At 37.6% G+C, this 17,032-nt stretch overlaps 1 protein-coding gene across 1 annotated transcript; it reads left to right on the forward strand.

Annotated features, from left to right (window-relative positions):
* Positions 1-4,567: 4,567 nt before the first annotated feature.
* Positions 4,568-15,764, forward strand: LOC149017675 (homeotic protein knotted-1-like). Its single transcript, XM_089154211.1, has 5 exons — positions 4,568-5,191; positions 5,278-5,400; positions 5,592-5,727; positions 15,034-15,287; positions 15,408-15,764. Exons 1-5 carry the CDS (start codon positions 4,835-4,837, stop codon positions 15,609-15,611), a joined length of 1,074 nt encoding a protein of 357 aa, XP_089010337.1. The 5' UTR covers positions 4,568-4,834; the 3' UTR covers positions 15,612-15,764.
* The last annotated feature ends 1,268 nt before the right edge of the window (positions 15,765-17,032 follow it).

Consider the following 17,032-nt stretch of genomic DNA (forward strand, 5'->3'; position numbering starts at 1 on the left):
AGAATTTTCTCTATCTTATGGGAATTTGCTTGTAAATTTACTGTCAAAAACCTTCTAAGCTATCAAATCTTTTCTTTATACAACTATTCATGGTCATTCAATTAAATTTCCTAAGGCGATAAAGGTGGGGGGGGAAAAGGGGGGAAAACTGAAAAATGTGAAATTTCTGTTTCCTTAAACCAAATGGTGGGTTTGTTGCGGGGGGGGGGGAGCGGTTCCTGACGACCTTGTTCGTGGCGCCTTTCCCCCCCTGCTTTTTAAACCCCCTATTTGTGGGTTTGTGTAAAAAGTGAGACCCCCCCTCCTTTCCCACCCTTCCTTCCTTTCTCCCCTCCCCCCCTGTGGCCCCTGGTTTTTTTCCCCCCTTTTTTCCCCCCCCCTTGCCCGCGCCTAAATGCCTCATCTCTCTCCTTCTAGGGCTGTTTCTTTCATTTTGATTGTGACATTAGATTTGGATTTTAAATGTGAAGATTTATGTTCTTTCTTTCTTTGAAAGTGGAAGTTTTGGTGGGCATCTAAAGAAAATGTGAATTCTGCTTTACATAGGTGTTTATCTTTTATTTGAAGGACACAGAATTATATAGTACTTCTCTTTGATTCTTTCTTATCATTTCTTCTCCTTGTTGGTGAAAAGTTTCTCTTTGCCGCATAAAGTCTTCTAATTGATTTTGATATGGAAGCCATCAAGTTCTAGCTAATGAACTTCTCACATTAAAAGGTAAGATTGGCAAATTTGAAAATTAGATAACTGATGTATGTTTTCCATCCAATTAAGAGTTAACACCTTATTAGATCATTAACCAGACATTTTAGCCCAAGGGTTATAATAACAAACCTTGCCTAGGTTATCATAATAAACTATAGTAGGGTTGGTAGGATTCGAGTTTACTCTCCAAGCCAACCTATTCCAACCCTACTCGATACTATCTTAGTTTAATTAATTTAGAAGTATATATTGACCGAATTTGAATAACTATTCAACCAAGTATTTCACTAACCCTAATTATTAGACATGTTCCACTTCAATTAATCTCTTCAACACCATCACTGCATGACTCAAACTACCATTGAAGAGACTCCAAGTCTTCCAAAGGCTTCAACTACCATTAGAATCAAGTGTGAGGTCTTAGAACTTCACTTTCTCAATCAACCATGCAAGATGCTGTAATTATCACGGTTGAAGTAAAGAAATGAGAGCTCGCAAAAGATTTCTTTCAATAACTATACAATTATTTTATAGAACGGTCAAAAGGTCTAAAAAGCAAAACAATTCATCGGTGAATAAATTCTTAGACTCGAATCATGGGGTTGTGTAAGGTGAGAAGTTCAAAATTTGTTTTCCATGGGAATCTCTCATATTTCTCTATAATTGATATGACAATAGTTAATTCTTGGATAAAAAAGAAACAATTAGAATTATAGAGTATGGTGGTTGTTTTGTTTTCCGTAAAGTGGGTCATGTAGCAATGTTTAATTAACACTGAAGGATTAAAGTTCAAGATTATCGTCAAGGTAAATTTAGGATCACCGACTCCATCCAACCTTATCAAGGTAAATTAGGGTGTGTCGAACTTACAAGAACCTTGACAAGTTAGGGTTTGAATTGATGGGTTTTAATCCCTAGTAAGATTGGATAGGATTTGACTTTAGGATTTATATGTTGAGATTAAGTTTGGGTTTAAGCTGACATGATCGCTCAACTCGCCCATTCACACCCCTAATTTCAACTTGTACTTTGTTTATTCAGTTATTATTTATTTGTGAGTATTATATAGCATTTCACCCTAAAATCAACACAGCATTGATGAAAAGTTTTGATCGATCGAGCTTCTGAAGATAGATCATCATCCAGTATTTTTTTTTCCTAATTAAGAAGCGTTAATTGACATTATCAAAAAGGGTAAAGATGCTGAAGTACTAAATGTACTATTTTTTTTTAATAAGAGAAGACTCTCATGATGATGAATCTGTTGCACCACATAATTAATAGATTAATGGTGTTGATTCCTTTCCCCCTTGTAAGCTTTGCTAGCTGTTTCCTACTGCTTCCTCTTTGTTCCTCTGGGTGTCAATAATCCATGCGTTATTTTATCATGGCCAATTCCAGCTGCCTTGCATCTTGATATTCTTACTTCTCTAAGAAGGTTGGGCTTATGCATCTAATGTCCCACCTGAAAGATATTTTGGTTTTTTTTTTTAACTGTTCCTCATGTTCTTAATTCAGGAGATTCTACGGAATCATATTCTATAGTTTTTCAATTTTCCATTCTTTAGTAGGATCTCAAGTGTCTGAGCTAGTTTATGTAATTTGATTCATTTTTAAGGAGAACTTATATGTAAAGGAAATACGAGATTGAAATTATTGATCTACTTATAAAGTGTGACTCTTTGCTAATTGGGTTTTTACCTTAGGAATGGATATTTAAATCTTTCCTCTATATTTTATGGGACGTAGTTTCTTTTACCTTCACAGCATTATTTTAGATTATCTTTGCATAATTTAATGATTCTAATCCTAGTCTTTGATCTTTGTAAAGAGCATGACTTTGGGAGTGATTCCCTTCCCATATATAACTAATTAAATGAAAGTCATTTTCTAAGGCTCTTAGGGCAAATCAAGATTTGAGATCTATAGGTCACTTTAAAATGTACCTTTAAAAAAATATATTTCTCATGGTAGGCTTCAGTTGGTCAAAATATGAATCTTAGGTATTGGTCTTTTAGATAGTTATTTGGGAGATTCAATAGTTTGATATTTATGATTAAAGTATTGTTGGAAAAGTCCTGAAAAGTGTCGACCCCGATTCAGGTTTCCTTATTGGGTCGTTGGTCACCATATGTGGGTGATGTGATAAAAAATATACATAGACATGTAGTAAGCCATTCTCTTCATTTAATACAATTGATCCTTCAATTTGAAAAAAGTGTACTATCTAATGATGGGTAATGTGTGAACCTAAAGTTTAAGACATTTAAAATTACAGTTTTGATGAAAACAATGTTAGATCTGATTATTGACAAACGATTTGGTACATGTTTAAAATTATGTACCACATTGTTATGAAAAATTTGGGTCTGAAGAAAATTTTAAGGTTTGAAATGACTTTGCAAAATGGTACTTTTCATGAAATAGCAGTAAGATCACATGACTTTTGCTTGGCATTTTGAATTTAGATTAAATATGTTGAAGCACATTTGCTCTATGACTTTCAGATAATTTGGAAAAGCTTCCTACGAGGATTGTATAGGCTTTCTTATAATTTCAGGTTGCTAAAAACCTTAATTTTGTAAATTGTGTGTGATTAATATTTTCATTTGTGGACTCGAAAAATTTATTTTCATCATTATCATGGATGTTTTCCAAACAACAAAATTTAGTATTGTAACCATTTATATTTTTTAAACTAAACATTTTTCTTTAAAGTAGGTGATTGGCATCTTTCTTACACTTTATTTTCTTGTGATAAAATTAAACTATGACATTTATATATGTCTTTCCTTTTTTGTTATACGGCAAAATTCAACATATATTTTGTGTGAAAATTTGAAGTTTGATGAGTTTGAATAGTTACCAATTAATTAGGCTTTACTTTCCTTGAGCAACGAAATCATTAACTCTCCTTTCAAATTATTTTCTTAGAAGTCTCATGTCAAAGAACCAATGTTACCAAAGAGTTAATCTGAAATGAGAGTTTACCAAAAAAGATCTGAAATGAGATTAAACCAATCGACCCGCAGGTAGTAGTCCCATATAAAATTAAGATCAAAATCAACAAGTGCATCTATAGGATCATTGAACCAAACATATTCTAATCTGGCTTCTCTGCTAGCTAGTGTATAGGCATTGGAACGAAGCAGTTAGAATAGAGTATGGTGGTCATTTGTTAGTCTCCTCCTGCTGTCCCTTCACTCATGCTTCTTTAAAAACACAGATTTTCTTTGTGAATCCTTACCCTCAAGTCTCATCTCACTTCAAATCCAATTGGGGTCAGGGAACCTAGGGAACCTGTGCATGAGAGAACTGTAAAGAAAGTTTATTATTGCCCTCCTATCTTTAAAACTTCAAAGTTAGCTTTGAGTCTATGGGTTTCAATTCTGGCCATCCCATCAGATTCAGAAAGGCAGATGAAATTTCATCCTATTAATTTGACAAGAGTGTTGGTGGGTCCAAGTTCTTTACATCAATCATAATATATATTATTCTATCAATATCAAAGTAACAAAGTATACATTATAAAATTCACAATGGTAATGATATGCTGGATTTAAATATTCATTTTAGTAATCCACCGAAAAGGCTAACTGTACAAGTGAGAATGTGAGATTGTTCACCTCTTTTAAGACTACAAGGACCAACACCTCGCACCAAGTTCATCAAAAACCCAGTTCTTATCTCCTTCAATAAGTGATGTTTGTAAGTAAAAGATGCAAATAAAAACCAACTTGAAACCCTATTACTGTTGTATTTCATCATAATTTGGTGAAAATCAATATTTTCCGTGAAAGGGGAAAAAGGAAAGAGATATATATGCACTTATGCAGAGAGAATGGAGCTTCATGCCTTCATCGTCCATGTAGCCTTATCTCCTAAATCCCTGTTTGGGTTCTTTGCCTTTTTTATAGGGTAAGATAAGAAGATTTTATATTTTAATTCCTGTGAAAGAGCGTCTTGTCTCTCACAGACGCCACGGATCCAGTCCCTGGTTTCCGGCAGACCTACGGAAGCGTAAGCACCACCACCACCACATCTGCAAGAAACTATGAGAGATCGGAAGCTTCTGAAGCACTTCTGATAAGCACTTACTCCTTATTTTGCTGCTGGGCTTGGTGAATAATGGAAGGATATAATAATAATAGTAGTAACAATCAAGTGAGTGATCAGAATAACGGTATGAGTTCAAGGGGGGGTTTTCTATATGGAGGAGCTCCTTCTGTTCTTGCACTGGATTCTTCAGTATATGGGAGAAGTAGAAGTTCTTCTCACGTGATAGATCACCAACAGCAGCAGCACTCACATGCCCAGCTACCGATGAACGCTTTCCATCTTCATCAATCTGCTGTGTGTTTTCCTTCCAACACTTCTCAGATCGTTAAAACCGAAGGTAGTGGCGAAGCTGAGGCAATTAAGGCTAAGATCGTTGCTCACCCTCAATATTCGAACTTATTGGAAGCTTACATGGAATGCCAAAAGGTACTTCTACTCCCTCTTATATGACCTTCTACCAAGCTTTTGCGTTCGGTTTGAAAATTTGGTTGTTCTTTGATCGGTAAAAACAGATAGGAGCTCCTCCAGAAGTGGTGGCTAGGCTTACTGATGTTCACCGGGAGTTCGAAACACGGCAAAGATCATTCGTTACTTGCAGAGAGTCTTCAACTGACCCTGAACTCGATCAATTCATGGTAATGTCTTTTGATTGAAAATAGTTGAAGAAGAAATAAAATTAAATTGGGTAATATCACATGATCATTGATTTATGCTTTTCTGTTTTCTTTTTTTGAGTTTTTGAGGTTCTTAACAGTAGTAAGTTGTAAACATTAAAGATGACCATTTTCGGGGTCTAACAAATGTTTCTGCGTTGGTAATATTGCAGGAAGCCTACTACGACATGCTGGTGAAGTATAGGGAGGAGCTGAGGAGGCCTATAGAAGAGGCCATGGAGTTCATGCAGAGGGTCGAGGCTCAACTTAGCTCTCTCACTCATGCCCCTGTACGGATAGCATCCACAGGTTCTCTCTCTCTCTCTCTCTATAAAAGATCTGACTACCTGAGCACAATCTGGTCATTGGGTAGAACCGTAGAAGTAGAACTGAAGGAAGAACTAGACTTGTGTGAGAGAGGGTCTAAAATCTCAGCCTCTCAGGTCTGAATTAACATGGTTACCAACCCCAAAAAAAGTCTAAATTAACATAATTGTTGCTGAAGATGGAAAGGTAAAGAAACGCGCCCGAAAGCACAGCGAGATGTGTGTCGTAAGTTTTGGGTTTTGCGTGGTTTATAGGGCAAGTCCACAAGCATGGAGACACGATCTGAGAGCTGTAGTCAGGGAAAGTGTCAGTGAGTAGAGAAGCCTTCAAGCTAAGCCCTAGTATTTATTTTCCAACCAAGTCTTTCAATTCTTTCCTTCAGAACTCAGAAAACCAGAAAAACAGAAAAGCTTAGAGAATCATCTAAGGCAAACACTCCGTTGAGACTTGAGAGAGAACCTTCTTTAAAGAAGGAAATAGTGAAAACACGTGTGAACATCACTCCAGTGCTTGATTAGTTCAGAGTTCGGTGCTGACAGGGCTCTGGCTCTTCTTAGGGTTCCAATGTTTCGGTGTTCTCTCTCTTTCTCACTCTGGTTGATCGTGTTTGGACTGTTTGTCGGTCGTCTGCCATGTCTGCTTCAAAACTTCTCACTGCTGCAAACGTAATTTACAGGGCTAGCTTGAGGGAATTTCCAGCTTCTCAAGGCCAAATAATGGTTAACAGCTAAAGAGAAAAGGAGAAAATAAGATCACTGGTTCTGGTTATTTCTCGATTTCTTCCAGTTTCTTTTTTTCTTTTAAATAAAATAACTACACTAGATTTATTGAAACCTAAAGTAATAAATAATTTAATTAACTAGAGCTACCTCGGGACCTTGGATGCTATTCAAATCAATGCTGTAACCCATGTAGCAGCTAGCTAGCCTGCTACACGTCCCGTCTCAGCTCTAATGGTTTCTTTTCAACTTCTGGTCCTCTTTTTTCTCCTGAATTCCCTCTCTATCCCTTTTTAAGGTTACTTCATTATTTTACCTTCGTTTCTTCATTTCTTCTTCTTCCTCAGTATAACCCTTTCCGGTGATTACAGTAGAATCCTTTCATCTTTTCAGTATGGCTTGTTTGTTGATTCCACTTTGAGTTAAAGTATGAAACCCTACATCTCACGTGCATTGTGCTATAATGGGAAGCTGCTTTTAGGGCCCTTCATGTCTAGCTAGGTTTTTTTTTAGCTTCTCTTGATTTGATTTTTCTCATTTCTGGAAGTGCAAAAGTTACTTACAGGAAATTATATCTACCATTTAGAGACTCTCAGTATATCATGATATAATGTTGTCTCTTAAGTATTCTTTTAATGCTTGCTTCTTGTCTTCTTCTTTCTTTCTTTCTTCTTTTTTTTTTTTTTTCTTTCTGAAAAAGAAAAAAATTCTTTTTAAGTTTTAATATTTTTCGGGGAGGGATAGGGAGAAGCAAAGGAAGAAGAAATATCTATATGTTTTTATATGAAAAGAAATTGGCAGTAGGAAAGTTACAGTAGAATGTAGTGGATTCTTCTAGGTTTCTAGGGTTTGCGCGCACAAGGTCTTGGAACAAAGCAAAATCAATTCCTACGTTAACTGCATCTCTGGGTGAGCATAAGTCTTAGATATTTAAAAACGAAATAAAACCCTAATTAATGTCTCAAAGTCTCTAATCAGTCATTCGTATTGGCAGAGAGATTTTATAGACATTGAACCTTATCAAGGTAGGTTCCTTGGTACCAAAGACATTAACTATTATAACCAAATTAAAGGTGGAATGAGATCCCAGCATTTGCCTGGGCTGTATGCTCCCTTAGTAGCAATCTCCAGCAAGTCCAAATGTTGACTTCTTCAAGTTTCACTTTCCAAATATAGATATGGGTAGTGGAATTTCTTCATAATCTTCCAAATTCTGATAGATGTTGCTGAGATCAATTTGCACGCTTAAGAATAGGAAAGTTGTATTCCCCAAACAAAAGGAGTTAAAAACTAAGCTACTAATACTGAGTAATTGATCAACCTTTGAAAAATAATAATGGGGAAGACATAATATATTTCCAATAGGTCAAAGATTTGGATGAATCCTTGATGGGTTTTCCAATTTTAGAATGGGAAGATTGATGATATCCATAGCTCTCCTAATGGTGTAGAATCCCTCTGACTGATCGACATAATAATAATTGAAAGGATCTCCTGGACCTTGCAATCTTCTTGGAGCTTTTGTGAGTAATATACTGAATTGAATTCATATATAGTTTCCAAATATTACTTCATCATCAACTCAGGGGGGTCTTGAAGCATTTAATTTGTACGAGGATGCTAAATCTATTGATAAATTTCAGGATGGCTATCCATTCTATAAGATGAGAGGGAGATTTGGCTAGGTGTTACTTGCATTAGTGTATCTGGTATTCCAACTAGACATGAGGTCTGTGTTACCAACCAGGCTCAATGTTAGACGGCATCAAAATGTATTAGTGCCTTCGAATATGGATTTTAGTGCAATACCGAGATGTGATGAGCTATCATTAAGCTTTATGAACGTTTTTATGAAGATTCTAAGTACAAGAAGGTAAGCATGCCTATGATCAATAAGCCAAAAGGTTTAAGATTTCAAAGTTTACAAGCACTTTAAAATTTTAACTTGATTAGCTTATTTCCAGATTTAGGAGTGGTGGTGAACAAATAATGAGGTGATTAGCCATGATCGATGCTGCAATGGATGGTGATATTTTTGCTTGGAAATGATTTTCATGTTGATAAAGCTTTAGCGTGCAACGTGCACTATTTGTTTTATGGCTGTACTTCTTCAATTCAAGCAGGAGATAAACTTTGAGAATGGAGCATAAATTTTCTGTAGTTCCTTGGGTGTTTGTTCGTAGAGATTGTCTGTGGTGTTATAGTGTTTCCTTCAAAAACTGGCAGCAGATGGCCCACCATATTCAATCTTTTTTTTGATGAATATTTATATACACCCCGAAGCATATATCACTTACATTCAAACCTTAGATCTACTTATTGTCAAACTGCTTGATTTCAAGGATTATGAAGTGGGGAATTTTGATGAGAGGGAGAATCCCCAAAATGACTATATTTGGGATTAGTTGTTACAAGGACAGTGATAGATGATGATGATGCCCAGAGGATTAAAGTAGGGTGGATGAACTGAGAAGATGTGTCTGATGTTATGTATGATCGAGTGTCCCTTTAATCCTCAAAGAAAACTTTGTAGGATGATCGTTAAACCAATTATGGCTTACTTGCCAGGATGCTGGACTGTGATGAAGTTCCATGTAAATAAACTTTCTGTTGCATAGAATAGAAGAGGATGTTGAGATGGATGTGTGGGAAAATGAGGAAGTATACAAAATGAATGTATTCATGTTCAATGCAAGCCTTGACATAGAGCAGCTTGGAAGAGTGACCTGATCCAATTGAAGGGAACCAAAAGGTCCTGAGGCTGGCCTAGGATAGCCATAGAGTTGGTAAAGAGAGACATGCTTAGCTTAGGCTTTGCTCTTGATATGACATGATCTCAAATATGGATAATTGCAGAACAAAGATTAAGTGGTTGACCCTTTAGTTGGACTGATATTGAGATAATGTTTTTGTAATACACTCCATTCCTGGCTAGGAGAAGATTGTTAGCTAGTTATGAAGCAGTGTATTTAAACATTTGATGTCCTAGAGTTTGGGTTGATGGTGTCTTCCCCCGTGGCCCATGCTATACTTCTTTATTATTAATATATTGTCTTTTCTAGGGTCATGCATCCAACATCATTAAGTTGGGATGAGGTGAAGTAGTTGTGTTTTCTATGGAGTGGATGCGGATGTCTAAGGTGGCTGCACTAGGTAAACAATCCAAAATCTAAAGCTGTGGGAGAAGTAATGTCACATCCTCTCATGGGTTGGTTACTAGTCTTGAGCACCCATGAGCCCAAACTTATTATATACAACCCTACCAATGAATGACCCCTACAAAGGGGTTGTGTCCTCTCATGGGTTGGTTACCTGTCTTGAGCACCCACCACCCCACACTGTTTCTATGGGTCACTTGGTATTAATATCCCTGCCGATAGGGTAATAACATGACGGGGTGCCTAACCATGTTTCATCTAGACAACCTAAGGATGCCACCTATTCTATATGTTCCTTTTAAGGTTCATGGGGGTAATGGTTAACCCACAACCCCAAATCAATGTCCACTCTTATTCTGTCTCAACAATAACTCCTATAATTCAGCAAACAAACACAATTCCACAATTTCAGATCTTCACAAGAATATAAAAGTCTCCAATAGTTGTATATAAATCAATACACAAGTCCAATATCAATTTAGGAATTTAAGATAAGCATAAATATATGAATGTCCTTACCTTGTGAATGAGTTGTACTTCATCAAAAGAAACAAAATGTGCTTTATCACGTCCCAATTAATCCTATTTAAATTATGGTTTAAGGTTAGAAATAACCCTAGAAGTTCTATGTCAAAAAAGGAAACGAAAGACAAAACCACTGGGTATGGGCCTCTTGAATAGTAACAGGTATGGGTTGCTTGGGGATACCTGTGGTCAATCAAACTAGGGGGGTACGGGTTGCTCGGGGAGACCCATAGTCAATCAATGCTGGGGGTACGGGTTGCTCGAGGACACACATGGTCAATCAACCTAGGGGGTATGAGTTGTGTGAACAGTGCCTGGTAGGTGTTGATTGGGAAGACCCCTGTTGGGAGACCCATGGGGGATGTGGGTCTCTTGGACAATACCCTATATGGGTTGCTTGGGGAGGCCCATACCAAGAGACCCATGTTCGAGTAAGGACAAAATATGATTTCAGCACTTTGTTGGCTACAAACCCAACCCTATACATTCTAATCTACGCCCGTTACTACCCTGATCTTAATTTAGGGCCAAGGATTGTTGTCCTTGACCCTAAGCCCTACAAGGCCAAGCCATGCTCATTCCCGCCTTTATTGTCCCTGATTGGGCCTGGTCGGGACGGGTTGGTTCTGACTCTGGCTCAATTAGCCCTGATTGGCCCTGGCCGTGGCCCTAATTGGCCTAATACTTGACAAAATATGTTTTCATTCAATTGTTCTATAAATTAATATACCTATTTTTATTTTTATTTTTTAAAAAAAGTCCCTATTCAGAACCTTGTTAACAAATAAATCATGGTAATTTAGTCTTCAATAAGAAAAATATATTTTATTTGTAGTAAAAAAAAAATGTTAGTTTAGTTATAAACATAACTATCTGTCCTTGATAAGGTTTTTTTTTAAGATACTACATTGAAGGCAAATGAAAGATTTCAATATTTTTGGGAACTAAAAATGACTTAGGTCAAACCTCAAGGGGTCTAAATAAAAATTATCTTAAAAAATAATATAAAAAGTAAACTCATAGTCTAATATGATCAAAATGACTCAAGGTTAATATGAAGATTAAGGTAAAAATCAAGGTCAGGATTAGGGACAAAATTATGGCAAAAATCAGGCCCAAAATCAAGGCCAGGATTGTCACAGCCACCGAACCGTTATCCATTACTTGAATACTCGAGTGAGTGATCCAAAGTCATAAGATCCGGTTTCAAGTCACATCCATACCATTTCACACAATAACATAATTAAGAGCAAGAATAAATCAAGTGTCTAATATTAAAATAATATATATCAGGAGTAAATTCAACGGATCTTAGGACTACAAATCAATAAACGATAGCGAAGTTCAAATTTATAACACTACAGTTCCTCAAAGGGAAAACTAAACTAGAAAGGAAATAAATCAAACAAAATCTACTTTCTTCAATGTTTTGCCTTCTTTTCCAAGCATTTACACACTTGCAACTTCAGATCAATATCCAACTCATAAGCCCAACGGCAAACTAGTCAGGTTCTTGCATTGTTGATCGGAGCCGTAAGGGTACTCCATATCGGTATTCGAATCGTACCACGGGCCACAATTAGTTCTCATTGCTTCCTCAGCTATATAATCATAGGGAAATGACTCCGAACACGAATTCGAGGTCTCTTCTTCACCTATGAATACATCTAAGACAACAGTATGGGAGAATAGGAATGTAATAGAGGCCTCCCAATTTGAAAAGGCCCTATAGGAGGTGAATAGCATGAAGGGGATGAGAATCCTTCCCAAGTATGACAAACATCCACCTACCTGCCTCCATTATTGAATTGATAAGTCCATAACATAATAGTTATGCAAAATGCAAGTTTTCCCACTAAGCAGGGCTGCAAAAGGGCTGGGCTTTTGCAATCCCAAGCCCAACCCTATATATTCTAATCTAAGTCATTCCCGCTCTGATCCTAAGCCCTATAGGGCCAAACCAAGCCCATTCCCGCCCTGATTGTCCCTGATTGGGTTTGGTTGGACGGGTTGGCCTTGGGCCTAGCCTTGATTGGTCCTATCCCTGGCCTTATTCTTGACAAGTATGTTTTCATTTACAATTGTTCAATAAATTAAATCCTTATTCATATATAAAAAAATAAAAAATAAAAATAAAAAAATAAAAAAACCCGTATTCAAAAGCTTGTTAACAAATACATCAACGTAATAGTAAAAAAAAAGGTATTTTAGTTACAAACATAGCTATCTATCCTTGATAAGTTTTTTTGAGATACCACATTCGAGAAAATGAAAGATGCCAATATTTTTGGGGACTAAAAATGACATAGGTCGAACCGTCCAAATAAAAATAATGTTAAGAAATAATATAAAAAGTGAACTCATAATCTAATTTGATCAAAATGACTCAAGGTCAAAATCAAGGCTTATATCAAGGTTAATATGAAGATCAAGGTAAATATCAACGACAGGATCAAGGTCAAGATTGAGGACAAAATTAGCGTCAAGATTAGGGTCAGGATCAGGGCCAACATCAGGTTTAGAATCAGGGACAGGTCGGGACGGGCCCGATGGGTCAAAGAGTAATCCCAGGCACTAGTCAGGGCTAGAATATTTTGGCCCTGACCACCCTCTGGGCCAAAATCTTGAGCGCAAGCCCTATTCGGGTTCAAGGCGGGGGCTGTCAGGGCCAAATTTGCACCGCTACTACTCAGTCACATTAACTACTTCCATTGTCGAGATAATGGTTGAAGTTGCAATCAGAGAATGGGTGTTCTATCTATTCCATCTCAATCTAGCACAAGTCAAGACCTTGATTGACCTTGCCTGGTGTAAGCTGAGAAATGGAGGATATGCCAAATTTCTCACCAAGCATTGAAGCTGTGCTTTCAAATAATTCTTGGGAATAAAACAAGTCTGACCTAAGGATTTATGGCCACCTAGTATGAATGACCTCCCATATGGAGAAGAAGATTTCTGATCAGCACAATCTCCACAGCTACATTCGTCCCATTGGAATAGTGGTAGAGGGCTACATAAGCTGCAAGGAGGAGACTTTAAGGGCCATAACTAGTGCAACAATTGCCATCTACTTAGATAGAAGAAACTAATGCCCTTTGATCCGCCTGTATCCAAACTAGTAGACCCCCATTCCTGTTGAGAAGAATCTTGTGAAGATGCACCGTCTGCATCTTCTTCAATGCTTGAAACTATCACACCTTTTGCAAAGCACGAAAGCTTTACTATTTGCTTCCAAACTTTGATGCCTTGGAAGCTGCCTATTATACAGATCAGTCCTTTGTGAGATGATGATCGTACATCTAATTTAGGTTAGGACAGCCACCTTGATACATCCTTAACCCACCAAATGCTGAGGCCTCTTTCCACTAAAGATATACATGCTGAATTGCAAATGGTATGAAAGAACTCATCATTATTGCTTCCACTTCACAAAAACTCCATTTGATGGGTAATGGTCAAAAGCAATTGAAACACTCCTGACCAATAAATGTAAGAGGGTTGCATTAGTGATCGAATCGACTCTACTCTTCTAGCATACACTGAAGCTTAGCTTTCCATTGCTTGAGTTTCTTTGTTCTGCAAATAATCAATCATAGGGTACATTGGACTATTGGAGGGTCTCAATGTGCAGGAGAGTGGAAGACCCAAATACTGGATGGGGAGATGTACCAAGGCCACACCCATAATCCTGCTGAACTTGCTCTGCTTTGAATGTTCCACCCTTATCAAAAACCTTAAGGATTTCTTTTTATTGATCAAGAACCCAGATAAGGCCGAGAAGGATTTCACCAATTGACGTAACACGGGAAAGGAGACTGCTTGCCCGTGAACATAAAAGTTGTCATCAGCAACACAGGATGAGTCAGTATTACACTTGTGGGAAGGTCTCAATCTGATTCTACTTGAGTTGGATCTAAGGCTTCAGGATATGGAGTACTCCATGACAATAGAGAACAGTAATGGTGCTATGGAGCACGCTCGGCAAGTCTTTGACTGAATTAGAGACAAATCCTACTTTACTATAGCTGCTGGGGGTTGAGATCTTCTATTTGAGTCTCTAACTTCTTCAGAGCTTAAAAATGCTGTCTCTGATGCATCTTCCTTGGGAACGTTGATTACTTTTGCATATCCAAAGTGGCCACAACTGTAAGGGGCGCCAGTGGGTAATTACTCTAGAAGGCTTTGTTCAATTTGTCATGTTGAATTTACGTTGCTTTTTGGTGACTCAGGATTCAACTTACAATATTGATCTCTAAATAGCTGTATTTGGTGGAAGCAATGATTGAGCACAGTAATTCCCATGGGGAGTTTTCCTGTTAGAGAGAACCAACAAATCACAATTAAGAGGTCAAAACTCTCCTTTGGGCCTACCTATTAGAAATAAGAGAATGGGCACTGTCTGTGGGAACCTTTATGAGCTGAGAATATCTGCAATTATACTGCACCTATAGGTTTAGATACCTAGATAGAAATGAGCAATAAAGTGAATGTACATGTGAAATGCATAGGATAGAGACAACCTACCCACTAGCACTAACTAGAACACAATTAGTCATGAGGTTGCATTTTCTTGCCATTTGATTGAGTTGGATGGCCATAGGTGTTTCTGTGTGACCTGAAGCCCATCTCACTGGTCAAATTTCACCTTGGGCAAGCATAGCAGGTGGTTTAAAAGTGAGTTTCTAGAGTTCTATAAACTAACATGAATATTTGTTTTGAAGTAATGAAACTGCATTTTTATAATTTTGTCGTCTGATACTCACCTACAGCCCATTGAAATTTGATGAGTTTGACATGGATAGGACATCCTCCCTGGCATTGAGCCATCCCATTATTTCTGGTGTGGCATCTTTATTTTAATCACAATTTTGAATTGGTGCATGCAGATGAGAAATGTGAAGGCATGGCCTCATCTGAAGAAGAACAAGACAACAGTGGAGGAGAGATGGAAGGTCCTGAGATCGATCCACGTTCTGAAGATAGGGAATTAAAGAATCACCTTTTGAAGAAGTATAGTGGCTACTTAAGCAGCCTTAAGCAGGAGCTTTCCAAGAAAAAGAAGAAAGGGAAGCTCCCAAAGGATGCTAGGCAAAAGCTGCTCAGTTGGTGGGAGCTACATTACAAATGGCCATATCCATCGGTATGTCTTCTAGTAATTTCATGATTAAGCAGACAGATGAAAATTAAGTTCCAATTAAGTTCGATCTTGTTATATTTTTCTTCGTAAATTCACAATGCCACCTTAATAATAATGGAGCAGGAGACAGAGAAAGTTGCCTTGGCAGAATCAACTGGTTTGGATCAGAAGCAAATCAATAACTGGTTCATAAACCAAAGGAAACGACACTGGAAGCCATCTGAAGACATGCAATTTGTGGTTATGGACGGGTTACATACCCCGAATGCGGCTCTCTATATGGAGGGTCATTTTATGGGCGACGGTGGTTACCGTTTGGGTCCATGATCACCAGCTGAAGGGAAAATATAAAAATTCTTTACTCGTCTGTAGTAAATTTGAAGGCTTGTTTAGTTTCGAGTATTACTGTCTCTTGCAATGTATTGCATCCCTGCCTGGCTTCATTTAGATCTTATCGGAAAATTTTATTATGTTGTTATTTCTCAGGTGTATATTAGTTTTAAGTTTGCAATATCAGTTCATTTCCTGAATCGTAGAATCTTGAATGTTTGGTTTTCCAGCTGCTATACCTTTCATTGAGGGGATGCATGGTTTTTGGTCTGACTTGATTAAGAATTCAAAGGCGGGACTCCCTCCTAACATGCAGTGAAAATAGGGGAGGAGAGTATAAACCTCTACCAGTCAAGTCTGGATCGCCTCCTCGTCAAGGTAGGGGAGAACAATGTTTTCCCCAGACGCTTTTCAACCAGACAAAGACGGTGTAACCCATTAGGGATCTTATCTCTAATCCCATTTTGTTAGTATTTAGAGGTGGGTTTAACTCCTGTTAGGTGATTGAAAAATGTTAGGACAGCACATTGTTCTTTCCTGAAGAAGAGGTGATCCAACCTCGATCAATCTCTAGGGTTGAGAATCTTTACTACTTAGGCACAAGCTATGGTGGTCCTAAATGTACTACGGTTAAAAATTATATATCTTTTGTAGGGAAGGGCGCATTATGCTTGTAATGCATTTACCTGATTTGATTAAGAATTCAAAGGTGGGCCGGCCTCCTCTTAATATGTAATAAATAGAGGTGAGAGTATTAACCTCTATGTGTCAAGTCCAAATCACTTTTCCGTCAAGAAGTACAATGTGCTTCGGAACGTTTTTCAACAATACAATAGAGATGTTACCCATGGGGTTCCATTTCATATATGTAGAGAATATAACTTCTTAGACACAAACGATAGTGGTCCCACATCTAATACGATTAACAATTAATACAATATATCTCTCGTAGAAAAATTTTGGATGAAATTTTCTTTTGACCATTAAACAGGAGAATTATTTCTATCGAGAGTGTTGCTCCTGAAAACGGTCTCCTGACGCCCTAATGGGTTGAACTGAAGCGGTGTGTATATGCTTCCAGTCATTGTTGGACTTGTTTGTGGGCGGGCCTGTGGCCCATAAAGTAAAACTCGTTTCAAGTTTTGCTGGGGCAATGGGGTTCAGTAATCAGCAAATGGGTCATTTTTTGCACGAAGGATAGTGCTTCAGTGCTGCGCATTACAAGTCTAAAGTGATAGTCGAGATTTGATCTCGACCACCCGTTTGGTTTTTTGGTTTTTTGGTTTTTTTTTTTTTTCTTTTTGAACTACACCACTAAAACCCAAAAAAAAAAACGTAGATGTAATTGATTAAGCAGTAAAAGAATATTTGTAATATTAGAAACATACGGGTCTATATGTAATTGCCCTTATAAAAAT

Source organism: Hakea prostrata, chromosome 4, assembly GCF_041222555.1.
Source record: "Hakea prostrata isolate BN-2017 chromosome 4, UWA_Hpros_2, whole genome shotgun sequence".
In the NCBI taxonomy this organism is placed as follows: domain Eukaryota; kingdom Viridiplantae; phylum Streptophyta; class Magnoliopsida; order Proteales; family Proteaceae; genus Hakea; species Hakea prostrata.